This window comes from Lynx rufus, unplaced genomic scaffold, assembly GCF_022079265.1.
Source record: "Lynx rufus isolate CCGP_SWC_20201006 ecotype Redwood Valley unplaced genomic scaffold, mLynRuf1.p SCAF_3, whole genome shotgun sequence".
Lineage (NCBI taxonomy): Eukaryota > Metazoa > Chordata > Mammalia > Carnivora > Felidae > Lynx > Lynx rufus.
In genome coordinates, this window is record NW_025814845.1 from 118,408,009 (window position 1) to 118,435,691 (window position 27,683).

At 34.7% G+C, this 27,683-nt stretch overlaps 1 protein-coding gene across 3 annotated transcripts in view; it reads right to left on the reverse strand.

The window, feature by feature from the left end:
- The window catches only part of INPP4B (inositol polyphosphate-4-phosphatase type II B), a 763,493-nt gene that overhangs the window by 181,943 nt on the left and 553,867 nt on the right, over positions 1-27,683 (reverse strand). For all 3 annotated transcript variants that reach the window (XM_047091642.1, XM_047091644.1, XM_047091643.1), the window contains 2 exons: positions 25,665-25,737; positions 13,313-13,460 (listed from right to left, as the gene is read on the reverse strand). In XM_047091642.1, the coding sequence (XP_046947598.1) occupies positions 13,313-13,460; positions 25,665-25,737 (221 nt within the window). The remainder of the gene's footprint in view (positions 1-13,312; positions 13,461-25,664; positions 25,738-27,683) is intronic.

Below are 27,683 nucleotides of genomic sequence, written 5' to 3' on the forward strand. Positions count from 1 at the left end.
CTGTGTTAGAAAACAATGAGGGATAAAAATAAGCATGTCTTATTCTACCTTAAAAGTCTATTTGCTGTTCCTGATCAAGGTGATTTGGTGTTTATTTACTTCTTCTTCTTTTTTTTTTACTGTTTACTTATTTTTGAGAGAGACAGAGACAGAGCGTGAGTGGGGGAGGACAGAGAGAGAGGGAGACACAGAATCCTAAGCAAGCTCCAGGCTCTGAGCTGTCAGAACAGAGCCAGATGCGGGGCTGAAACCCACCAACGTGAGATCCTGACCTGAGCTAAGGCCAGTCACTTAACTGACTGAGCCACCCAGGCGGCCCGGCGGTTATTTACTTTTAAGTAACATCTTATTTACACTTTGAAGTTTGTTTTCAAGTTATCAAAGATAGATGATATATATATATATATATATATATATATATATATATTTAATATCTTAAAGCTCAGTGTTCCACTGGTTTTTAAAGTGTGGCATATAATGTGAAGTCTGTCTGAAATCCACATATATTAAATGCATGTCTTTTCATTCTGGGTATCCATGAAAACTATGAACTGTACCTGAAAGTTCAGGGGGCAAAGCAAAAAACTGTGCTGGCACTCTCAGCACCTTTCCATTACTCGTGCTCGTAAGCTTAGAAATTGAAACCATTTCAGGCTGTTTTTCCTTCCCTTTCCATCCCTAAACCTGGAGTGCCAGACACCTCCTAGTCAAGTTTCATAATTAGATGCCATTCAAGTGGCTCCACAAGATGCTTGGCAGTGAGTCTCTTTGGTGAGCACTGTAAGGCGTTCCAAGTAACCAAAAATACTTCTGTATAGAATGTATCTCTTCTTTATTTTCAAAACAAACCTTGGACACAATCGTTCCAGAGCCAGCTGGACTAAGCACAATTAAAACTTCAGGTCGACTCAGCACATTTCAAGTGCTTATTAGTCACATAGCTATCATCTTCAAGTAGAGAACATTTCTAACATCATGAATAGTTCTATTGAATGACATCGCTTTAGACAAATGAGAAGAATAGAATTGAGAAGTGAAGTGATTTATTGAATGCCATATTGCTAGTAAGTGGCAGAATCAAGACTTGCGCCCAGGTTTTGTGACTATAAATCTTGCTCTCTTTATTTTTTTAATTTTTTTAATGTTTGTTTATTTTTGGAGAGAGAGAGAAAGAGTATGAGTGGGGGAGGGACAGAGAAAGAGGGAGACACAGAATCTGAAGCAGGCTCCAGGTTCCACACTATCAGCACAGAGCCTGACAAGGGGCTCCAACTCACAAACCGTGAGATCATGACCTGAGCCAAAGTCGGATGCCTAACCCTTATTCTCTTTTTTATTTTAATTCCTGGTGAGTATGGTTTCTTCCTGAATAGGAAGACTGAAATCTCTCACTTGAGGGACTCACCTGAATGCAACTTCTATTCAGCTCAACAGAGGGCTCACTCAAATATTTTGCTGAAGTGTTCACTTACCAGCCAGCCTTGGCTACCATAATTCCCAAGTATGTCAACAACAGAACAAAATTCTTATTTATTTTCTGTTAATTTAAAAAATATGCTGTGTTTATTATGGTTATTTATGTCAGGCAATGTAATAAGAAGTTAACAAATATTCATTCATTCAATATGCATAACAGCCCATTGAAATAGGTATTATTATTATCTTCATTTTACAAATGAGGAAAATTAAACTTAGAGAAGTAATTTACCCAAGGTCACCCAGATAGTGAGTAGCAGAACCATGATTAACCCAGGAGATATGTCTTTGGTGTCCATGTTTTAAACTAGTATACTAGATGGATTCTCCATTAGAAACATTGTACAATATGGGTGGCTCAGTCATTTAAGCCTCCGACTCTTGACTTGGGCTCAGGTGATGATCTCACGGTTTGTGAGTTGGAGCCCCACATCTGTGCTGACAGCACGGAGCCTGCTTGGGATTCTGCCTCCCTTTCTCTTTGCCCCTCCGCTGCTTGCTCTCTCTCTCTCAAAATAAAATAAAAAGAAATTAAAAAAAGAAACTTTATACAATCTCATTCCCACTAGAAATCACTGCGCAGAACATGTATCTTGATACTACAACTTGGAAAAACAGAATAAGAAAACCTTTTATCTTTTACCTGCAAATGTAAAGTAGAAAGCTTGATGTCACCCTTCTCATTCTCCACACTAAATTCTAACGGGCAGGAAGAAAGAGTTTTATACTGTAGTCCTTCTTTAGATGCCACTGTTGTTTATTCTACATCTGTGTTGTCCAGTAAAACTGTGTGTGATAATAGGAATGTTCGATAGCTGTGCTATTTAATATGATGGCTATTTAGTCATATGTGACTATTGAGCATTTGAAAGGTGACTAAGTTAACTACAGAATGGAATCTTAAGTTTCATTTAATGTTAATAAATTTTAACTTAAGTTTAAATAGCCATATGGGGCAAATGGCTACTGTATTGGATAGCACAGACCCAGATGGTCCAGCTAAGAACCTGTCAGGACTCCTTTCTTTCTTCTAAACCGCACGCTCACCTACTATCAGCGACATATACCAATCTATTCAGTCATGCAGGCCAGAATGCTTGAGTGATCCTGAGCACTTTATCTCCAGATATAATCCATCAGGAAGTTCTGTTGATTTTAGCTGCTTAAAAATGCACAGATGTATGTATACTTCTCCATTTCTCCCACTATCACCCTGGTCTAAGCCACTATAATTATCAGCCTAGGCAACAACAATACCACCTACATTGTTTTATCCCTCTACATTTGCCTCCCTTTTTCTTAAATTTATTTGAGAGAGAGAGAGAGAGAGAGCAAGACAGCACAAGCTAGCGCAAGCAGGGAAGGAGCAGAGGGAGAAAGACAGAAAGAATCCAAAGTCAGCGCAGAGCCCAATGCAGTGAGATCATGACCCAGGCCCAAAAGGAGAGTCAGACGCTCAACCAGCTGAGCCACCCAGGTGCCCCTCCTCCCTTTTTCTAAATGCAACCGTATCATTCTCTGATAACAGTTTCACTTGTTCTTAGGAAAAATATTGCATTACTGAGGGCTTATTATATGCTAGATATTATGCTAGATTTTAGAAATAACACAAGAAAATTGACAAGTTCTTCCTTTTCTGTGGCCTAGAAGTCCCCAATTAATTTGCAGCCTGATTTTCATTCCAAAATCACTGTTTCAGCTCCAAACACACCAGCTTTGTGGCTGAAGACATGCCCAGCCTGCTTTTCTGCCCGCTGGAAATTTGTGGTAACGCATAATGCACATACCTATGAGATGTGCCAGGTTAGTAAGCTAGAGGAGGTTAAAATAAATTATAGACTCAGTTGTGTGTCTGATGCACTATAGCATTCAGCTAAGATCAACAATAGCAATAGGTTTGCTATATGAAGTGTCTACTGTGTATGTGATTCTTTACATGGATGGTAAGAGTGGTTTCCACATACTAAAGGTCTATGAATGCATGTAGCAGGCCATGTCACATAGCTATTATATGTCACATAGCTAATTGTGCCATGTCACATAGCTATTAAGTAGAGTTTGGGAAAGCCAGCTTTCAAACCCAGAGCTGTACTTACACACACACACACACACACACACACACACACCTCAAAACAAAACCCTAGAGTCTCCTGATTGCTCATTTAATTACTACAGTAGCCTTATAAGACAGGTGATAATGTTATTACCTACAAAAATGTAGAAATTGAAAGATTAAGTAATTTTCTGTAATCATAAGCATGTATTGAGTGGCAGAGGTTTTTGAACTAAGGTCCATAGTAATTCCAATTCTGTGTTTTTACCATTACAGCACACTTTCCCTGCTCATTCCATTTTAAATAATCTTGGCACAATAAGGGAAAAAAAAAACTCTAAATGAGTTTTGCCATATTTGCTCCTGTGCAGATATCGTAATATTCAAACAGCAAAATAAAACACATATTTCTATCGCCAGCTTGACAATACTAAGTGCTCTACAGGACCTCTCATTAAATGATACCAAGAATCCATAACAATGAACTTAATGGCACACAGCATCTGCCCTGGATCCTGGGAGGCAGGAGGGCAAATGCACTTTCCATGATAAATAACACACCACATAGTATTCCAACTGAGCATCAACACTGCATGAAGAAAAATGAACAGAAGAAATAACACTAATTGGATATGAATCACCAGTGGAGTCCTCATGTAATATTTTTTATTCCTCATTTTTGGATCTTTAGGACTAAAGATTTTTCTCAGAGTGAGCAAGCAAGAGAGACAGAAAAAAAAAGTACCACGAGAAACAAAGTGGAAGAGAACATTATAAAACATCTACGAGATTCATCAGTTTGAGGTCTATTTGATATATATGAGATTTAAACAGAATGACTGGCTCCCTATCACTTTTACCATTGATCAGTGTTTTTTTAAGGTCAGTAAAGATTTTCAGTGTGCCTTTATTTTATTCAAGAATGCAAATGTTGATAGACCTCTCAAAAGGCATGTGGTTCAACCACACCAGATTAAATAAGGCATGGGATGAGGCTGGAGAAGTAAGTAGACACAAGGTCCTGCTTGCCTCGTAGGCCATGTAAAGGCAAAGCCTGTCTGGTGATTAATAAATCTTGAAACAAAGTACATAAATTATATTTTAGAATGTTAGACCATGTCAAATGCACAGGCTGGGTCACTATGTTGTATAATCCTACCATGTGTCTTTTTGTATCATGAGGATGTTTTTGAACAAGAATTTACCTGAATATATTCTACTTTTAGTTTATAATTCTTAATACATAATCTTAACACTTTAAAAAAAAGGCACTTCTGTAGTATTATCATCTTGAAATAAAATGAACTTTTATATGAGATTCATAAAATGCATTAAGATAAGGTAGAAAGTGAGAAATATTTTCTGCATTTGTCTCAAACTAGATATAATGCTTAGGAAACCAATTTAACAGCATATGATAATATTTAAGTAAGCATGTAGAACATGTCTCTAAAACATCTATCTCTGTGCAACAGCTAGGCTTTCAGCCTGGAATTTCAAAATATCTTACCAAAAAACCTTTTTCATATATAAGAATACACTATGTTCAAGAAATAGATTTAAGATATGGATATATATCTACATAGATACACTTATAGTTATATAATAATATAATAATAATAATGTAGCTATAATATGGCTATATTAATATCTATAATAGTAGAGGTATAGAATACAGAACACTTGACATATACAGTGTTAAAAAATTGTTTAACTTTATCGATATAAAATATTTTATCACTATAAATTTAGTATATGTACAATATTTACAAACACTAATATATAAGACAAAGCGTGTACATTATCCCTAAGAGGTAGTAATAAAACTTGAAAGTTTGTACGTCCCAAACACTATCACATTTTTCCCTACTAAAGTATTTTGGTTCATATTTTTTATATTTTATTTACAAGATTGTTTCTCTGCATCATACATATAATATTTATATTTTATGTAAAACCTAAGAAAGCCTTAAAGTTCACTGATATAAAATATTCTTATCTTTTCTTCTAAACTCCCAATGTACATGCCAGAAAGTTTCTCTTTCCCCACCCATGAGATCAAAAGACAAAAATGAATGACATAAATCAAACTAATTTTTCCCCTGGGGAGTTTTATGGACCATAGGGTTTATGTTCACTGAAATATTTCATTTATTTAAAACTTGTTATACCAAACTAGGTTTTCATATATTTTATAGTGTAGAAATGTACACTTATTTTTTAATATAAAGCCAAACACTATATGGCCATAGAACCTCCCATCCAAATGGTTGTGTATGCACACCATGATTTATATATTTGTAGCTGTCATGAAGCTTCAGCTCTACAAACACCAGCATTTTATCTAGTAACTAACATATTTCAGTGTAGACTGAGCACAGGAAACCTTTAAAGTAGGACAAAATCCAAAGAAAACACTCAACATAAACAAAATATGTAGCAACACTAGAACAAACTATAAAAATTTTATAGGTGGTAGTTTGGCAAGACCTACATGACTTGTTTGTGTGCAAGCCAAGCTGAAGGACAGTAAAACTTAAAGCATTATAAATACAGGCAAAGATGCACATAAACACATACACACACACACACACACACACACACACACACACACACGCTTTCACGCTTTCTACATATTTAGAATCTCTGAGTTGTCTTTAACATGTCATTCTTCTTTTCTTTTCCATTATATTTCTTTTCCATAATAAATAAGCCAGTTGCCATTTCCCCTTATCCTTCAGGCATGCTAGATCAAATAACTGGTCTGTTTTTTAACACTAACCCTGTATGTATCATGATTATGAAGTAATTCAGTAAACTTCTCAAAAGCAAGGTGTTACAGTGAGTACTTTGTAAGCAGAACCTCCCCCTTCCCTTCCCAACACATAATTGTAGTATGGGTCTCAAGAGATTAAATATCAAGGCTGTCTCAAGAAAACTCATACTGGAAATCTGAATTTTATAATATTTTCAATCAGATGTGACCCATGTATTTTAAGAAGATAAAGCCACAGGCAGAAAAGCCATTAGTAGACTGTTGCACTATCACAGGCAATACATGATGGTGGTTGGGATTAGAGCAGGTGGAGTGAACATGTACAAAAATGAATAAATGAGTTTTTTATGTTGTACACTTGAAATTAATATAATGTTATATATCAAATGTCTCAAAAAAGAGAAAAATAAACAAAACAGAAAAAAACGACAGCACATAGTTCATGCAAAAGGCTGTTTCAAAAAAAGAAAGAAAATAATAAGGACAAAACTAGAAATAACTAAGACAACAGGAAGACTAGAATTGATAAGTCCACAAGAATTCTCTTTCAAAAAATCAATAAAAATAAAGTATATCAATCTTTACAATAAGCATACAGAAGTTTTTTATACATGAAAAACTAAAATAGTGTTTTGTATGCATAAAAGAAGATTTTAGCAGGCCATATTCTTGAATATAAAGAGCAAAGATTCCAAATATTCAATTCTTTTAAAAGTAATTTTGTTGTTGTCACTGTTTAATTTTCTTAATTACTTTGGTGTTGACAATGGAGAAACATGGAAACTAGCAAGTATAATAAGGAGGTAAGAGAAATGGAACACTGAAAAAGTGATATTGAAAATACTAAGTTTTTAGAAATGCAGCTAATTTGGCATTTCATTTTATAAATGTAATCTAATAAGTCCCAGATAATTAAAATTTATTTCTTTTTAAGTTTTTAATTTAATTATTTTGAGAGAGACAGAGACAGTACAAGTTGGGGAGGGGCAGACAGAGGGGAAGAGAGAGAGAATCCCAAGCAGGTTCTGCGCTGCCAGCGCAGAGTCAAATGCAGGGCTCGAAACCCATGGAGTCATGGGTTCATGACGTGAGCCAAAACCAAGAGTTTAACTGACTGAGCCACCCAAGAACCCCACCAGATAATTAAAATTTTAAATGTAAAACAATTAAACAAAAATGTTGAAAGTATTAATATTGAACTGAACTCAAAATAAAGGGAAACTTTCAAAGTACCCCAGAAGGCCACGGAGAGAGAGTCCATGACATTTCAGTGGTTTCCTGTCAGCCCATGATAGAAACCACTAGGCATCCAAAAGACACTGCAAGGAATCAAGAATCCTTTTGTCACAGTTGCCATGAAAACAGAGTAAGCCCATCCTCATTTACCTACATATTTTCTTGAGGTAGGGAAGGGGGAAAACTTAAATTCTAAATGGTAATTTTCCAAAACAAAACAATAACAAAAACAAAAAACAAAACAGTCATCCACAATTTTTAGACCAATTCTGAGGGAGAACTAAATTTTGAATAGACTTCGATGTTTGAATGTAAACTGTTTAAATTAAAAGAAATCAAGATATGGTTAGCTGGCAAGTCTATTCTTTAATTGTAAGAGTTTATGTATTTGCTTTCTATTGCTGTGTAGAAAATTACTATTCTAAAACCACCATCCAGAGATAACCATTTTTATTATCTTCATATACATGTAACTAACGCTCTAGTATGTTTCTAGTCTATTTTTCCTTCTAGTTATTTATATATAAATAAAAATTAAGATGCAATAATTTTCACTATTTAGTGTCCTACACTTTTATTTAACATATAGTAGAATCACAGATTTATTCATAATACAACTCAGATGTGCAAGGAAAATTAACCATGATACCAGAGCATGATGGTCATAGGTACCATAATTCTGCTTCCCACAATAAGACTTATGAAAATGAGAGTAGATATAAAAAATAAAGACACAATATACCTTCTGGGTGGTCGATTTAGAGGAAATTTACTGGGTTTTTTTTTTTGGCCATTTTCTAGAGTGTGTATATTTTTTTTATGGAAAAAATCCAATATAATATAATATAATTTTCCCAGGACAGATTTCCAAGGATGCAAATGAAGTGCTTTGTACTGTTTAGAAGTACTAAAAGATAACAGCACTATGCCACCCGCAGTCTTCATCAAAGAAAGTAAGACAGTTCATCTAAGTTGTGAGGTTTAGGAGGGAGGTTGAGGTGAGTAAAGTACTTTCTGGGATCTGAGTAAGACTGGGGTTAAAAGAAGCTGAGAAAAGAACTTCAGAGTAAAGCTCTGTCCAGGCTGGAGATTCCATCCAACCAAGAGAAATGTTAGAAGTTCTTTTTGCAGGACAAGGCCCACTCTCAGATTCTTAATTTACTATATTATGTTATATCATATACATTTTATAATGTAATATAATTATATATTATATCAATTCATAGTACACTATAAATATGTCTTTTTTTAATGTTTATTCATTTTTGAGAGAGACAGATCATGAGTAGGGGAGGGGAGAGAGAAAGGGTGACACAGAATCCAAAGTAGACTCCAGCCTCTGAGCTGTCTGCACAGAGCCCAACATGGAGCTCAAACCCACGAACCATGAGATCATGACCTGAGCCAAAGTTGGATGCTCAACTGACTGAGCCACCCAGATGTCCCAAAATAATTCTTAATTAAATTAATTTCTCAGTTGGATGCATATGTCTTCAAGTAAATTTTTTAAGAACATTTTGTGAGCGGCATTTTTTGAGCTCCTGCATATTTATGTCACTTCCATTGCCTTCATTCATAAAATATTCATAACCTTGCCCTATACAATAAAGTGGGGCCATAGCCTTTTCCTCTCAAAAAGCAGTAGATGCTATTCTATTGGCTTCTGCAGAGAAGTGTAAGGTTAGCCTGATTTTAGCATGTAAACAACAACAACAAAAAACCACCAAAGCTGCATAACTTTTTACTGTTTTCTTTCAAACTTTTGCATGAGTTGTTCCTCCCTAAGAGCACTTCAAATTATTTGATAGTGCCCAATCCTGTGCCTTGTATTTCTAACATCTTTTCCCCCATCATTCTGAACTTTTTTCACCCTCATTCAGTATTTGAGGAGAACTTATTATATTTGTCTTCCACATTACTGATACAATTTCTCAGTGTCAAATCTGTTTTCTCTGGCTCTCTGGATTTCAGTTGGTTGCTGCATTTTAAAATTTCATTATTCCTTCCATTATCTGTTTCTTTACAGCTTTTTCCCTAAAGGATAATAATTCTTTTCTTAAGGGTTTCTGATTCTGCTTCCTAATAACCATACCTTCTTACACTCTACTGAGATGGCTAGTCAGTTTTCCTATGTTTTTCCTTATCTCCCTTTTGTGTCTTCACAAAAGTGTGATTTTTTCCCTCTTATTCTTTATAAAATGTTAAAGATTCATTGTTGAATTTTTAAAAACTAATTATGGGAGATTTACACAGAAAAGTTGGTGGAGAAAGCAGAAGGTATATGAAACAGGTTGGTCTTTACAGTGTCTAGCCAATTTTCAGATCTATCAGGTATTTATATAATTGAGTTCTATAGGATTGAAATTGGATTTTCTTCTCTGAAAAATTCCCAGTGTATACCGATTGACAGTTCCTAGTTTTGTTCCTAGCAACGCAACTTCATATTTGGATTCACTGTTCCTTTGTGTCCACCAGAACTGCCCCCAGGCCTATCTATGTGTTTGGATTTTTTTTTTCTGTAAGTGCAAAGGAAAAAGAGATAGGAAGAGAAGAGAACAGGTAAATGGACAACACTTTGGTGTGCTAAAAAGTAATAAAACCAATTACAGAGGTTATGCGTACTAAACTTTAATGGCTTAATGGCTGCTTTCTCCTTACTCCCTACCCATTATTTCCCCCTGGGATTTACTGTCTGTGAATGGATAGACAGAGAGATATTAACTGGAGTGAAGAAAAGATAGGGGTTAAAGATAGCACTGTGGAATATTCACAAGTAGTAGACATGTAGAAGGTCAGCTGATCAACCTTTAAGGGGTCTCTAAACCGATGACAAAAGACAGACTGGAACAATAGTAGGGGTCTTTTCATTTTCTTTCCTACTGTGTTGCAGTATTTTTAGATAAACAGCATTAGTGGTCCATCAACTAAGATGCTAAACCTTAAAACATTAGCCTAATAATTAGTCATCATGTTATAAACAGTATATTGCATAATAATAATGTATTATTATTTTTAAAATTTTAATATTGTGGTGTGCTAATCAATTTCCATGTTTTGTGAAAGGTCATAATTTTCTATTTTTTGTGTCTTTATAGATTATTTTTTTAAATTTTAATTCCAGTGTAGTTAACATACAGTGTTCTACTAATTTTAGGCGTACAATATAGTACTTCAACAATTCCATACATTACTCAGTGCTCATCACAATAAGTGTACTCTTAATCACCTGACCTTTATCACCCATCACCAATCCCTCCTTTCTGGTAACCATCTGTTGGTTCTCTATATTTAAGAGTTTGTTTTTCAGTTTGTCTTTTTGTTTTCTTTGTCCATTTGCTTTGTTTCTTAAACTCCACATATGAGTGAAATCATACGGTATTTGTCTTCTGCTGACTGGTTTATTTCACTTTGCATTATATTTTCTAGATCCATCCATGTTGTTGCAAATGACAAGGTTTTATTCTTGTTTATGGCTGAATAATATTCTGAGATGTATATATATATATATATATATATATATATACACATGCATATATATATATATATATATTATATATATATACATATATATATATATATCACCTACTAATGGGCATTTAGATTGCTTACATAATTTGGCTATTGTAAATAATACTGCAATAAACATAGGCATGCATGTATTCCTTTGAATTAGTTGTTTTGTATTCTTTGGGTAAGTGCCCACTAATGGGACTATTGGATTATGGGGACCTCAGAAGAAGAAGAGAGATTAAAAAAAAAAAAGGCAGAAAAATTTTGAAGAACTAATAGCTGAAAGCTTCCTGAATTTGGGGAAGGAAACAGAAACCCAGACCCAGGAGGCACAGAGATCCCACAGCAAAATTTACCCAAGGAGGTCCTCACCAAGACACATAGTAATTAAAACGGCAAAAATCAGTGATAAAGAAAGAATTTTAAAAGCATCCAGAATAGTTACATATACAGGAAACCTCATAAGGCTTTCAGCAGATTTTTCAACAGAAACCTTACAGGCCAGAAGGTACTGGCATTATACAGACATTTTAGTGGGAATTTAGGACTGGCTAACTTAGATGGAGTTTTCAGGGGCCATTTTTGGGGCAAGGCCTAACTCTACTTTTTTTTAAACCTGCCACCTCTGGCAACTCCTCTTCTGTGGTTCTAAGCTGAAATAAACGTGCTATGACCTCTAACTCATGCTTGTTTATGGAGTCCTTCCTTATTCTATAATCCCTGTGAGGAACAGTTATTCTCTATAAAACTTCCATATGAAATGTGATCTTTACATAACACTAGTGGGAATAATTCTTAGTGTTCAATAATCTAGAATACAACAATGCTGAGGATGAGAATTCTTTTATGACTTTGAAGATCCAAACTCTTATAAACTTGTTTATCCTTCCTAGGAATTTGTTGTTTTCATTACATACTCTTAGTACTAGCTATAGATAAGGATGATATTGAATAATTTGGCTTACATTAATTCATTCTTGCCGCTGGCTCTTATAAGTAGTCTGCTTAGTTTCCTGAACATGTTACAGCTTCTCTTGACCCAAGTCAATATCTGTTGTCTGATTTTTGTGGTCTGATTATCTTCACTCTCCTACTCTCAAATATATATCTCCTTGTCCCTCTTTCAATATTTATTTCCCTGAGTCCAGGTTGTTTCCTTACAACCCAATTTCCTATCTGATTTTCTCTAAAATCTTGGCTGTGTGTTTTTTCTTTTACTTATTCCTCACATAGAAATATAGTCTCTGTGTGGTCATTCCTATTCTAAAATATACTGTCAATATTGCCAGCTTTGACCTGCTTTGTCCATTGTTTGCTCACTGTTTTAGATCAAGATGATATCCTTGGGAACTGTAGAATCTACCAAAAGGGTACCTACTATTAAGTAACTTGGTGTATTAATGTGAACATAGGCCAGAAATCCAAATTTTAGACATTTCACACTTAGGTATGTATTTCAGCAATTACAAGTGTTACAAAAGTATCTGCTAATTTTCTGAAATGTAGGCCCTTAACAGTGCTTAGTATAATGTAGTATTCAGCATTTTTAAAGTCACTAGAGGTTTATAAGGCAGAAAAACAAATTGTTTGATCTGTCATGGCTCAGAGATATTCTTATTAACAAACAGTTCCCAGATCTTTCTGTTTTACTATGGCAATAGATTTAATTTTGCTAGATAACAACACCGTCCATTAATATAGCATACTTTATGAATCATCTAAAAGAATTTTTAGACCAACAAATATCTGAAAGCCTTGTTACAGGTGAGTAGTCCAAAGAGCCCAGGAGGCATTTCTTACAGAAACAGTAATCATAAGCAGATGAGGTAAAGACAAAAGGATTATTAGTAAGGTCAAAGTTCAGATTACTGGATACACACCAACTATATAATAGAAATAAATAGAAGCAATAAGTGAGAGTCATATATGTAAGTTTAAATTTTCTAGTAGTCATAGTTTAAAAGTTAAAAAAACAAGTGAAGTTAATATTTTATTTAACCTCCATATGCCCCAAATTTTAGTAATTTCATTTTAAAATCGGCCTTTTTATATTTGTGTGATAAGAATTCAAAATCTCGTGTGTATTTTACACTTAAAGAACATTTTTAATTGGAATAGTAGCATTTCAAATGATTAACAGCCATACAGGGCTAATGGCTGGGCAGTAAAAGTCTAGATTTTTGTGTTATAATCATACTTTGAGAAAAAATGTTTTGTAGAAAAAATAATGTGAAAGACAATCATAAATTATTTTCTCTTACCTACACAAGTCTTCTTTTATGTGAAGAGAAATCAATTCCTTAGGAATATGAAAAGAAAGTATGCTCTCTGACATCTGCTCCCGGATTCGCATCCACTTATTGTCAGATGTAGGAAATCTATATAATTTACACACTGGGTTCTTTAACACTGGGAGGGAAGAAAAAAAATAAAAGGTTAGTAGTTAAATTATAAATACATGCACATTAGATAAAGATCAATTAACATAATTATTAATCATTGTACCACTCTAATTATTTGTTTAATCAAAATTTGGTTTTATCATAATTCATTAGTGCATTTGAATTTCTAAGAATTTTTTTCTTCTGTTTTCTTCAGTAGCTTCTGAGATATAAAGTTGTTATTAAATTAAAAAATAATACATCAAATTCCAATTCATAAATGTGGCTATTGTGGTTCTCTAATTTACCATCTATTAATTTCTTTCTCTTCCAAAGATTTTCTTAAAGCATATGTATTTATAAATATACGTAAAATATATGTACTTACATATAATACACACGAAAAATACATTTCTGAATTTTTTCTGATCATTGTTAGTCAACTTTGCTCACTTATACAGTAGATGACAACTGACATGTTATTTCTGAGGTTTTAAATGGCCCTACTACTAAAAATGGTTTATTTCTTAAATGCCAGAAAGTTTCCTTGGATTAAGCTCTAGTACAATTCAAATATTACGTATACTTTAGTGCCAATGAGTCAATAAAATACTTTCCTAACATTACATGTTGTGAGAAACAAGAAAAGGAGGCTCTGAAAAAAACTGTATTTGTGGATGGAAAGTAATTAGGGAAGAAATACAAGATTATGCCATCCAGGATTTTAATAGATTTAGGGGAAAAATGGAGGGCCAGAGATTAAGGTAAGACTTGATACTTTTTTCATGAGGCCAGTATATCTACCACACTCCCAAGCCATTTATTTCAGGTCAGAAATTGATTTCCACTGCTGTTTAGCAATGAATGCCTTTGTTTCACTTATACACCAAAGTTTAATGGGCAATATATTATCAAGTCAATCATCAGTCAAATATTTATGGTTATTTGGCTCCAGTTTATTAATAAAACTGATTAAAAACAAAATTTGATATTGAAATGGAGCACAGGTTATGTGGGCCAAGACTACTCAATATATAAGGTAAAATTCCTTTCAAAATTTAGGGCTCCCTAAGACTGTATCTCATTCACTACTTGGGTAAATATATAATAGCTCTTTGAACATTGAAATGAGGATCTATTCATCCATTCCTCTGCAATCATCCATTCTCAGAGGCATAGTCTATACATTATCATTGTCAGAATTGATGAAATATCAAAAACCTTGATTTCAAAGATCCCATTCTTCAACAACTAGATTCAAATCTTCCAGTATACCTACCTACCCACTACTAAGAATTAGCCAAAGTGGTCACTTTTCAAAAACACCAATAGAAGCCAGAATATAGTAGGATATTTCCAATATGTTGAGAGAAAATATTTAAAATCTAGAGTTGTATGCCCAGTTAAAAAAAATTAAAATAAAATCTAGAGTTATATGCCCGAAGAGATTATATTTTTAACATAAACATTATCTATAAGTTTTATCAATTAGATTATGTCACAGATCCATATATCAAATTAATTTTATTTATTTTCTTTCTTATTGAAGTATAATTGACATAACATTATATTAGTTTCAGGTGTACAATGTAATGATTCAATATTTATATACTGTACTGCAGAATAATCACCACAATAAGTCTAGTTGACATCACCATCATAGCTATAATTTTTTTCTTGTGATGAGAACTTTTAAGGTGTACTCTTTTAATAACTTTAAACTACAGTATTATTAACTATAGTCATCATGTTGTATATTATATCCCTAAGACTTACTTTTTTTATAACTGGAAAAGTGTACCTTTTGACTCCTTTCAACCATTTCACCCACAGCCACCCCTACCTCTGGCAACCACCAATCTGTTCTCTGTATCCATTAGCTTGTTTTTTGTTTGTTTGTTTGTTTGTTTTTTTACTAGATTACACATATAAAAGAGGTCATATGATATTTGTCTTTCTCGGTCTGACTTATCTCACTTAGTGTAATTCCCTCAAGGTCCATTCATGATGTCACAAATGACAAGATTTCATTCTTTTTTATGGCTGAGTAATATTCCATTATATATAGATATCTATTGATGGATCAATTAATCAATTGATAGATCAATATCACATTTTCTTTATTCATCTGCTAGTGGACACTTAAATTATTTCCATGTCTTGGCTATTATAAACAATGCTGCTATGAACATGTTGGTGCAGATACCTTCTCAAGTTAATGTTTTAATTTCCTTTGGATATATTCCCAGAAGCAAAATGACTGGATAGTATGGTAATTCTATTTTTAATTTTTTTAGGAACCTCAATACTGTTTTCCACAGCACCTACACCCATTTACAATCCTACTAACAGAGAACAAGGGTTCCCTTTTCTCTACACATTCTTTCCAACACTTGTTATTTCTTTTTTTTTTTTTTGATAATAGCCATTCTAATAGGTGTGAGGTAATAGTTCTTTATGATTTTGATTTGCATTTCCCTGATGATCAGTAATATTGAATATCTTTTCATGTACCTGTTAGCCATCTTTATGTCTTCTTTGGGAAAGTGTTTATTCATATTCTCTGCCCATTTTTTAATCAGATTTTTTTTTGCTATTGAATTTTATGATTTCTTTATATATTTTGTAGATTGGGCCTCATCAGATATATTTTCTTTCATCTGAAATATAAGTGAGCCTATAAAAGAAACGATGATATTCCATTTTCTTTTTCTTCTTTTTTCAAGTTTTCATTTAAATTCTAGTTAGTTAAGATATATGGTCAAATTTGTTTCAGGTGTAGAATTTAGTTATTCATCACATATAATTCTCAGTGCTCATCGCAAGTGCCCTCCTTAATATCCATCACCCATTTAGTCCATTCCCACTCACCTCCCTCCATCAGCCCTTTGTTAAGAGTCTCTTTTTTTTAAATTAATTTTTTTAATGTTTATTTATTTTTGAGAGAAAGAGAGATAAAGCATGAGTGGTAGAGGGGCATAGAGAGAAAGAGGGAGCCACAGAATCCGAAACAGGCTCCAGGCTCCGAACTGTCAGCACAGAGTCCGACGCGGGGCTGGAACCCACAAACTGTGAGATCATGACCTGAGCCGAAGTTGGATGCTTAACTTACTGAGCCACCCAGGCGCCCCTGTAGTTAAGAGTCTCTTATAGTTTGCTTCCCTCTCTCTTTTTTTTCCCTTCCCCCTATGTCATTAATTTTTAAAGTGACAATGTTTCAAAGATGTAAGAATTTTACTACAACCTCAATTCCATCTCTAGAGTTTGAGAAGAAAAGGAAGTATGTATTGAATTCAATGTAGTATCAGTAAGGTTAAACCATTTATGGGATCTCATGAATTCTAATATAGCTAACATGATCAGAAATATATATGCCTTCTTTCATAGTAAGACAAAAACTCAATCTCTGAAATGTCCAAAATTTTGCTTAGTAACCTAAGTAAATATTCAATTACTTAGTTTGTGTATACTCAGTTTATGTGCTTCTTTTAAACCTCTGTTTTGTTTTGTTTTTTCAAGATTATACAGAATTTTTGTATTTCCCAAACTCTGGTTAAGAATCCTTCATTTTTCTTGTCTTTTATAAACAGTAAAGAATAGTTATTTTTTGGAGAATTTGAATTAAGATACAAAACATAAAATGCTTCATTTCCTCAGTTATCCCAAAAGTAGCCTTTCTACTTTTGATTTTATTGTTTTTATTTTAATGCTCTTCAGTGTGTTTAAGTATCAACCTTCACTGAAATGGCTTAAGCAGAAGTCAAGGGCAGTTTGATTAATGAGTTCTAGAACTCTCCTCTGACCATCTGGTACATATCAAACAAGGACTCTGTGGGAATGCTACTGTTTTTAAAGAAAACGCTTGGGACAAATTTAAAACAAAAATTCAGGCAACTTGATCAATATCAATTATATCTCCCAACTAACTTTCATGTTACAGGTTCTGATCTTTTGAAATTCATAGATCTGCAAACATTAGTACTAAATCAGGATCTCAATGTAGCTATAGTGGGGTCCACCTTACAACCCAGTTTCATTCAGCAGCATTTCTTATTAAACACCTACTATGTATAAAGCAAGAACATATACTCGGTATCTTAAAATATCATAAAATGGAGTATGACTTAAAAAATGAAAAAAAAAATATGGCCTAACATTTTACTGCTATGCAAATGTATTGCACTGGTTACAAGAAAGACCAGATAGGATGTTCTTAACTCAAAATTCTTACTGTGTTGATAATGGGGGGATTTTGTCATCTTCATATAAAAGAAAGGCATATTGTATTCATGCACCACATACTGAACAATGGATCATAAATTATGAATGCTTGTGTAACCTTGTTTTAATGTTTCTTCCTTATAGAAGACATTCAATTCCAACAATTCTGCATACTCATTCCAGCTGTGTGAATGAGTCCATCACTTTCAGCTCTGGCTTATCATTGATGCCAGGTTTTTCTTTATGTAGGAGATGCATTTCTGACCATACAATAGGCCTGTCAACTCAGAACACTATCTAACATCTATTATAAATTCTTTAAAGAGACCCCTGTGTGTGTGTATGCTCTTCATTTTTTTCACTGCTTTTGCCAAAACAATTGCTAAAAATATCATGTGACTGATTCTGCCAAGAGAAAAGTAGCAGAGATATTTTGGACTACATCATGGTCTTGAGATGACTTAAGAGTAAAGTTCTAAGTTGGTACAGATGTTGTTACATTTCTTTGAAGTCCACTCTCTATGGTGAGCACAGGAACAGAAAGTAGATGGCAGATCCCCCCCTACCCCCACACACACACCAAATTGCAGCACAACTTGAATCTCTATATTGTTTTCTCTCAGACACCATAGCAGCGCTTCTTTAACAAGGTATCTTGCTAAGAAATTGTGAAAGCCAAGCTGTCCCAATTCTGCATTATCAAAGTAAAGACGCCAAAGAAATGTTCAACAGAGCCAACACATAGACGACACATTAAAAACAAAACAACATGGCTGTTCAAGAGAACTGGGGCAGAAAGGATAAACCAGAAAGATACCATAGGAATTTGTTTTTTTCCTGTTTCTGTGTTAGGGGTGTCAGTGGATAGACAAGAAACTTTGCAAATTTAGATTTAGGGACAAGGGAGTTATCAAAAAGCCAAACACTTACTTCCTCTGGTTGTCTTTAATATATTTCTCAAGTGGAAGCTCATATGTGATTATCCTCATGAACTTTCTTGCATTCAGGAGGTGGTAGGAGTCACATATTTAAATGGAATCTGACTTTATTGGCTTTAAGCCTTAAAAAAATCATTATTTTAATGTCCTACAGATTCTTGTAGAGAATTCATTCTGTTGCTTTTAACTATGCAGTTGTTTAATAGTTTAATTATTCAGCTGAATGTACATGCATTGCCTGTTCTCCAAATGCTACATTATACTTACTAAAGATAAGTCTGTGTAATCCAATTAGATACTGACATTCCCTCATTTGTACTTGGAAATATCTTAGATTTATATACATCCAAAATGTAGGTTGGCTCTTTTTAAGACTGGATGAGAACTGAAAAACCTAAATAGAAATCACTAAAACACCATCCTGAACATGGTTATTGAAAAGAGACGGTAAGGAGACCCGACAGGAACACAGAAAACACAGCAAAGAGAGATCTGTTTACAAATAATAAAGATGAAATAAGTTGTTAAAAAAATGAACTCCTAAGAATGTTTCATTAATTTTCTCTAGATCTGTTATAAAATCTAACTTATGTTATTGTTTGTGTTGTTTTTAAAGGAGAAACAGAAAAAATGGAATAGAAAATAGGATATTTTCTATCTTGAACAAAGTGCTGCTTCTCTAGTCTAGTCAAACCCATAAGCTCTTGGCCCTCCATCTTCAATCTAAGGCCAAGAATAAGAAAAACTATTATAGATGTCAGACTAGGACATAAAGATAATATTTGTGGGCATTTAGTCTCCAGTTGGTGATAAATTGGTAAGTTTAGTGTATACAATTTGGGTTTTAGTTTTTAGGTGATCAGAAAATGATTTGCTTCATTCTCTCTAGTTTGCATGATTTTCTCTGTTCATTCTAGTTCAGTCATAAAGTAAAAGATACAACCAGGAGAGGTAGATGGTGGCTCATATTTCATTCTGGAGGAGGAAGCCTTCCTTGGCCTCCACCTCATCCTTCCCTACAGGTTTCTCTCCTTTGTACTTCGTATCCCCAGCACTGTCATGGTTTTTACCAGTTGTGCTACAATTGTCTACTTACTGTTCCAGGTCACCCATTAGAGTGTGAACTTTGTGAAGGCTAGGACAGTGCTGTTTTGTTCTTGTCCTCATTTTATCTCCTGCACCTAGCACAGTGCCCAGTAAAAATAAACATTCCACAGAAATAAGCTTAAACCTTTCAACTCATGTTTCCCGTCACTACTTTCCCCAGGAGAACAGTTAGAGCACCAACAACTGTGTGAAGAGAGAGGGAAAAATGCAAGAGTGAAGAATACAATTGAAAACCTCACTTCGGGGCACCTGGGTGGCGCAGTCGGTTAAGCGTCCGACTTCAGCCAGGTCACGATCTCGCGGTCCGTGAGTTCGAGCCCCGCGTCGGGCTCTGGGCTGATGGCTCAGAGCCTGGAGCCTGTTTCCAATTCTGTCTCCCTCTCTCTCTGCCCCTCCCCCGTTCATGCTCTGTCTCTCTCTGTCCCAAAAATAATAAATAAAAAAAAAAAAACGTTGGGAAAAAAAAAAAAAGAAAACCTCACTTCAAGGGAGCACAGGCATCAGAATGAAGGATGAAAAAAAAAAAACATGATTGAGAGAAAGGTATCCTCACATTTGTCCACAAAATGTTGGCTTTTTAACTCTATCATCTTCTTGCCTTCATTTTTCTTCTAGTTTACCTAGGTGGGGAGTGTAGGAGGTAATGGACTGATACCAGGAAGACAGCTGAAGCATTTAAACGTGTCTAAGACACGATTTCATTGATTATTAGATCATGAAATTCACTCTTCCATTGAAGCTACTTAACATCCTAAATATATTAGTACACAGTAATGAAAACATATGGTAATTCCCAAAGAGCAAAGTTAATGGACTCTGTCCCATTTGTTAAAACAGCAGAGGGCAAAGAAATCTGGTAAGTATAAAAGATCAAAGGCCAGTATTAGAAGTCAAAATTGCCCCAAATTTTACATATTAGAGAGTTACAAATACAAGGACAAAATCTATTTAAACTAGTGTGGGTAAAATACAACAGAGATATCTTTGTTTATATAAAATGATGTCATCTAAAGTCTGACAAGGTAGTAGATTTCACAGCTCATGAATAAACAGAAAGAAAATAAAGGGGGAAACTGGGGATTTGACTTTCGGTTGGAATTCATCAGGACTCAAAATGAGTATAAAGGGACATATTTTTGACAATATCTTAAAATAATGTGAGTCATGCATTGCTTTGGATGGGAGTGTTAGTGAGGAGAACATTACCCCAATATTTGGCTCATGTGGTATTGTGAGAGGCAGATAAACTCTATGGTGTCATATGAGGCAGAAAACATTTTTTTAAAGTAATCTCTACACTCAATGTGGGGCTCAAACTCATGACCCCAAGATTAAGAGTCACATGCTATATGGACTGGAGGCAGAAAACACTTAAAAATGAGAATTTGGCAGTAATTTTTAAGGAAAGTGATAAATTCTTTGATTTAAAAGCTAAATAATTAAATTTAAACATCTTTCTCATGGAGAGAATAACAATGTCATTTTCTGTTACATGAAGCATAAATTGAGATGATAAGATACACTGGCTATCAGCCATCTGACAAGCATTTATTGAGTTTCTATTGTGTTCTGGCCCTGGAGATACAGAAATAAATAAGCAATGCTCTTTTTTCTTAAATAGCATATAATCTAGCATCTTCTGCAAAGTGGTGGATGGCTTAACCCCAATTTGAGAAAAAGAATAAAAGATACAGTGGCCTATTTTGAGAAAAAGCGTGATTCATCTGTGAAGCAAGAAATGCAAAACACCAATAAATTCTCTGAATAGGAAGGCAACTGCATGGATTTAGGATGGAGAGATGGCCGGTCTCCTCATTTTTGTTTAGATTCCACCTTACACAGTCACGGAAATCATAGCTGTCAGATATCCCCTCTATGAATATGAAGGACAGTATACACGTTAATCTACAGCATGAAAGTGGCCTTTAAAGAATATAAAGGATAATTTCATGACTCAGGAAGTATGGAATTCAACCAAGGAAGATGCTGTATCAGATCTAATGCTTGCTGACAGGGGAAAACTTACTCAAAATGTGAAGAAAATAGGAAACCTTGTGACAGGGCCCATTAGTTCCTCAGATTTGGCATAGTAACAGAAGGGTCTATGGGCTGACGTGCATTATACTTTTACAAGGAGAGCTGGAAGAATTGGGAATATAGAGAGAATTATCTTTCTGACAGAATTTTAAAAAGGTATTATTTTTGGTCAGGCTTATTAAATATAAATGGCTTCTGAGAAAGACAACTGTGACAATGACAAAAAATTAGTATGTGACTCCATATGAAACTGATTAAAACAAATGCATTTATGAAATAAATGGCTGAATTATGCTATATTGACTTCACACATGTGAGAGCCAAAAAAGGAAGTCAAAGACTGTCCTGGTTAATGTGATCATTTAAAAAGCACTGATGTGGGGCGCCTGGGTGGCTCAGTCGGTTAAGCGGCCGACTTCGGCTCAGGTCATGATCTCACGGTCTGTAAGTTCGAGCCCCGCGTCGGGCTCTGTGCTGACAGCTCAGAGCCTGGAGCCTGTTTCAGATTCTGTGTCTCCCTCTCTCTGACCCTCCCCTGTTCATGCTCTGGCTCTCCCTGTCTCAAAAATAAATAAAACGTTAAAAAAAAAAAAAGAAAAAAGAAAAGCACTGATGTGCGAAGAGGCTGACCCATGTATTTGGGTCTCGGTGCTGGTGGGCAAATCTAGGCTTTGATACCAGTCCTTCCGACAGCCTGTCCAGTGCTCTTATATTAATACCACAAGAGCTATTTGGTATTGTTCGGCTGCAGAGAAGTCCCTCAGTTGATGTGACTTAGCAGGACACGTGAGAGACCCAACTGCACTTCTCTGTTCCCCACCCTACCCCCGCCAACAACAAGCAGTTTTAAGCTTTCTTACTACCATTTTGCTTCAATGAATAAGCAAATAACCAAATGAATAAGCAAATAACTGTTTTAACAAATTTTTGTTATGACCTACATAACTAGAGAGTCAAACTAAATAAGAACTTCACATTTCTAATACTTACTGTGCTGAAAGGACTGTTTTCCCATAAAGCTAAGGTACTTACAGAACTTTCTTAAGGAATTGTAAATTCTGCCCCCACCCCCTCCTTTCTCTCCTTCTGCCCTCCATTCCCCAGACTCCCAACATACACATTCACCTTGCAAGGCAAGCAAGGCATGAAAAAGGTGAGAACTCAGGGGTAAGAGCTTTTTTTCTTGTTAGTCTTACAATAGATGAGTGAATTTCCTGAATTATAAATTAAACCTCTAGAGATATAAATAGAATAGTGAAGAGCTGCTATGAGATATGACATTCTCTTCCATTCACTCAATAAGTACTTCATAACTCACTTGAGGCTGGCAAGTTCCACATAATACATTAATACAAAGACTTGAAAAAAATGTCAGTAGCTCTCTTTGCCTACAGATTAAAAAAAAATACCACATGGGAATATAATAGATTAATTCCAAAGTTGCTGAGTTTACATAGAAAAATAAATAGAACAATAGACAAAGGTACACACAAGCCAAAGTCATACATATTCTATACCTGTATGATGAACTTTTGTATTTTAAGCAGAAACATTTCACGTAGAGAACCTAGTTGCATTTAAATACTTTTTAAAAACCTAGCTTTTGTAACATTTGATTCCCATTTAGTTTTATCTTTCCCTAATGTAAGAAGGCTCAAAGAAAATATTTGTGGTAAATATCCTAGGTTCTGAGTGTTCCTCTGGATCGCATGGACTAAGGACATTGAGAAATATCATTAGAGGAGCACCTGGGTGGCTCAGTCGGTTAAGCGTCCAACTCTTGACTTTGGCTCAGGTCATGATCTCATGGTCTGTGAGTTTAAGCCCTGCATCAGGCTCTGTGCTGACAGCATGGAGCCTGCTTGGGATTCTTGCTCTCCCTTTCTCTCTGCCCCTCCTCTGCTCAACCTCTTTCTCTCTCTCTCAAAATAAATAAACATTAAAAAAAAAAGAAAAGAAATATCATCAGAACTAAGTGGAGTATCACCACCCAAACTGTCACCTCCATAAAAGGAGAAAGGCAGTAATCAATCATCTTTCACTCCACTAAGTATATTTAAATTATGGAAAGCAGCTGCCTCCATCAGTTCCATGTCAGTTGCCTTGTCCTAATGCAATTGATGCATTAGGAATAGTATCCTAGTAATCTGGAATAGTTAGTATGCCTTTAAGACTCATGCCTTACAGATTTTATGGCACAGGTATATGGAGGTACGGGTTTATTTTTCACTGTGTTCCTTCTGTCTCTTCTTCCTTAGGTAATATATTTTCTCACTTAGAAAGCCATTTTTCTCTTTCTCCTTGAAATGCATATTAAGCCAATCAGTATTTTAAAATGGCATTTCTTTCTCTGTGCATAAAAAACTACAAGGTTCACATGAGTGAATTACTAAAAAGTTATAATTATAATGTAGATGATTGTGGTGATAACCTGATTCATCCAAACTGTATTTAACATGCACTTAATATGTACTTAATATGTCCCACACTCAATTTTATTTCTCAAAATTGACATTTCCTAAATTAAATAGATTATGTGGATACATTAAAATAAAGGATTAAAAGTTTGGTCAATTTTCAGGTGGAAAATAAATGTGAGGAGGACGCTTTGAGGATATATTAGATACTTTAAGCAGCCTGAAAACTTATGAAGTACTTTTAACATACATGGTTGATCTAGCTGTCTGGGTAGACTCTTCACTGCTCATTGCACATCCCTCTCAATATTACATCCTAAATGAAATGAACAACAATATCGTTTGCTCATAGGCTAAGAAGTTGCTCCTCTTCTTTGGTATAATCAATCCCTCATTCCATGCAAGTATAATTACTGATTTTTTGTTATTGTTCCATTTTATTTTGAGTTCTCTGTAAGTATAAACTGAGTCAAAAGGGTTGCCTTCCCTTTCTCCATTCCCTATTAGTAGAGGCTTCTGCCAGCGAAAGGTTGCTAATAGTTTAGCAGTTATATATTAGTAAGCTTTGAAATTCGGTATCATTCACTAAGCTGATTATTATGCTATCTAAGTCATTGGTTAAATGTACGACATGACAGGGCTAGAAAAATATTAAGGCTTATTCTATTGTTACACCAACTTGTCAATTAATGGCTTTTTGGTAATAGCATGGCCTACTAATTAAGAGCAAAGGCCTTGGGATCAAAACTGGATTTAAATTCTGGACCTGTCATTTGCCAGGTAGGTGACCTTGACCGATTTCCTCATCTGTAAAATGAGGATTATGACAGTGCCATTTTCATAGCACAGGTCAGAAGGCAAGACATATGAGGCATTTAGCCTGCTGCTTGTCACTATAATAGTCATTGTTTACTATTATTAATGGTAACATAATTTACATTAACATAAAAATATTAGTTCCATAATTTACTATATATATTATCACAATTTTAACTGGTCCTATAAGTCTCAGTTTTATTCATAAGGTTATCATTTAACACATGGTTTAGTGTCTTGTTGAAATTCAAATATATTACTGTAAGTAACACATTAAATACATATATACCCCAGGAATGTACAAATGTGTATATGAATTTTTCCTACTTAACCCATATATGTACTGTTTTAACAACTTTGTTTTGAACTCTATAATTAGAAAGTCAAACTAAATAAGAGCTTCATATTTCTAATGCTTATTGTCTAATGTGTCTTGTTTCAGATAATACCAAATCCAAAGCTAAAAGGAATTTCCTTTGCCATACAGCCACAGTGTTTTTATATCTTTCTTATGGAATTGTCAAGTCTATCCTCCCTCCACAGATGATGGTTACTTCTCATGATTACCAATTTATTTACTAAGTGTTCACAAATGATTCTGTGAGAATGCTGCCCACTTTCAGTATTGAGTTCATGGGAAATTAAAATTTACGTTTATATGAAACTAATATCAGTTTCCAAAACTGAGGTACATACCTGCATTCAAAAAAGGTAAGTTATCTTTTCCGTTCACACTTTCTGGGGCTGTACATTCACACACCAGTGCACACTAGGAAAGAATAAAAGAAAAAAACACATATTTGAAAATAACGAAATCAAGAAATGAAATGCTTCCATTTTGTTTGCAAAACATGAGGCTATGCACATGGTTTCAAAAACTTTTGAACAAGACACTTTTGTAAAACTATTTTTAGCTTTATCTTTACTATGAGGCCTGTTTAACTTGTGCCTATTTACATGTATATATAATATGATTGAATCACATAATTATAGGCTACATCTTGGTTCTATCGGAAACTACTTAGGAAAGAAAGTAAAAAGTGGAAAAGGATCGTCCCCAACATGCCAGAAATCTGCTTTGAGTACAGCAAATCACATTTGACAACCAGAATGGTTTCATATTTCTGTCACCTGGGATAGTTTTGGATCAATAAAAAGCAAATTATTTTCTAGATTTGAAAGGACAGCTTTAAATAAGGACAGCTTTAAATAAAAGATAAAATATGATGAAGCATCAAGTGACATAAGGCGAAAGGAGATTTTCATCTCTGGCAAAACAATGTAAACACTTGTTCATAAAGTATGAGGAAAAATTATAAATAAATTGATCTCTGATTTATATGTTGCTGATTTATAAACAAGTAATTTGTAAATAAGCTGATCCAGAGATCATGGGTCTATTAATCTATGATTAGTAGGTTAAGCTCCTGAGCTTTTACAGAACCAACACTGCTCTGGACAGAGAAGAAACACAGAAGAGCACGTTGCCGTGAGTGAAGCATGCATGGGCAACGATATCCCAGACAATGTAGCATTAAGTGAGGGGACCCCCCTTCAGCTTTCTATGAAACTGGAATTAACAGAGGAAGCAACTCTTCTGGCCCCATGATATTGATAAGAGACTTATTGTCACACAGACTGACACCAGCATCGCTGGCATCTGTTTCTTCAAATGAGTTCCCTTCTATCGCTAGCCAAAAAAAAACGGGGGTGGTAGTTTGAGGAAAGAGGAAAGTGAATTTTTAGAGCAAATATATCACACAGAAACAAATAAATGCAAACAAAAACAAAGGAAAACTCAGAAACCAGAAACTTCTTTGGTGAGTTCTGAGGGAAGCAGGCTTTGCTCAAGAGACTCCAAGGGCTCAAGAGAACCTAGGAGGGTGTATCAAGATTGCTTGGGCTATTTCCTGTCTGTTTCCCTCCACCATTCCTTCTCCAGGCACTGGTCCTCTTGGAGAATCATGGCCACTGAGGTCACTGCTAATGATGGAACGTATATGTCTGTCAAACATTTCTAGAAGAAAGACAAATAACTTAAAAGATTTATTTAAACGTTGTGTCTATATTTGTATAATCCACTACTTATTCCCCCATCATAACATTCATCACATACTCAGGAAATGTCTTGATGGGGAAAAATGTGATCTCATAATTTCTTTGGTGCTTCTATTGAGGGCTAGTTTACTGAAAGAATGAATAACTGCAAACAGCTCTTAAAATTTGATGTTCTCTAAATCATTTTCCTGACCAAACCAGAACTCAAAGGTGATCCTTTCTTTTAATCCATAGCTATTTAGGAAATGCACTTCCCAAATCACTAGAGCAATGTGCAGTGATGCTTGAACATACTTAAAATTCTTTATTTCTCTTACTTCTAATATTTCTTCTACTCTTTGCAGCCTATATAGGGCTGTTAAAATAATCTTTCATAAACATTATATTCATCATACCAGTGCTCTGCTTGAAAATGTATAATGGTTATTTACTATCCAATCAAATCCAATATCTCATACTCGTATTCAAATTCTTTCATGATTTGTCCATGATATCCTTCCACATAATAACTAGGTAAATAGCTATTAGCCATCCTCCTTTCCAAAAAAGGATTATCATCTACAATATAATTTATAGGAATGGTTTGGATTAAACTCTTTTAGTAAAGAAGTCCATAATTCATAGGGATCAGGCTATTATCTTGAGAAGCTCCTCCTC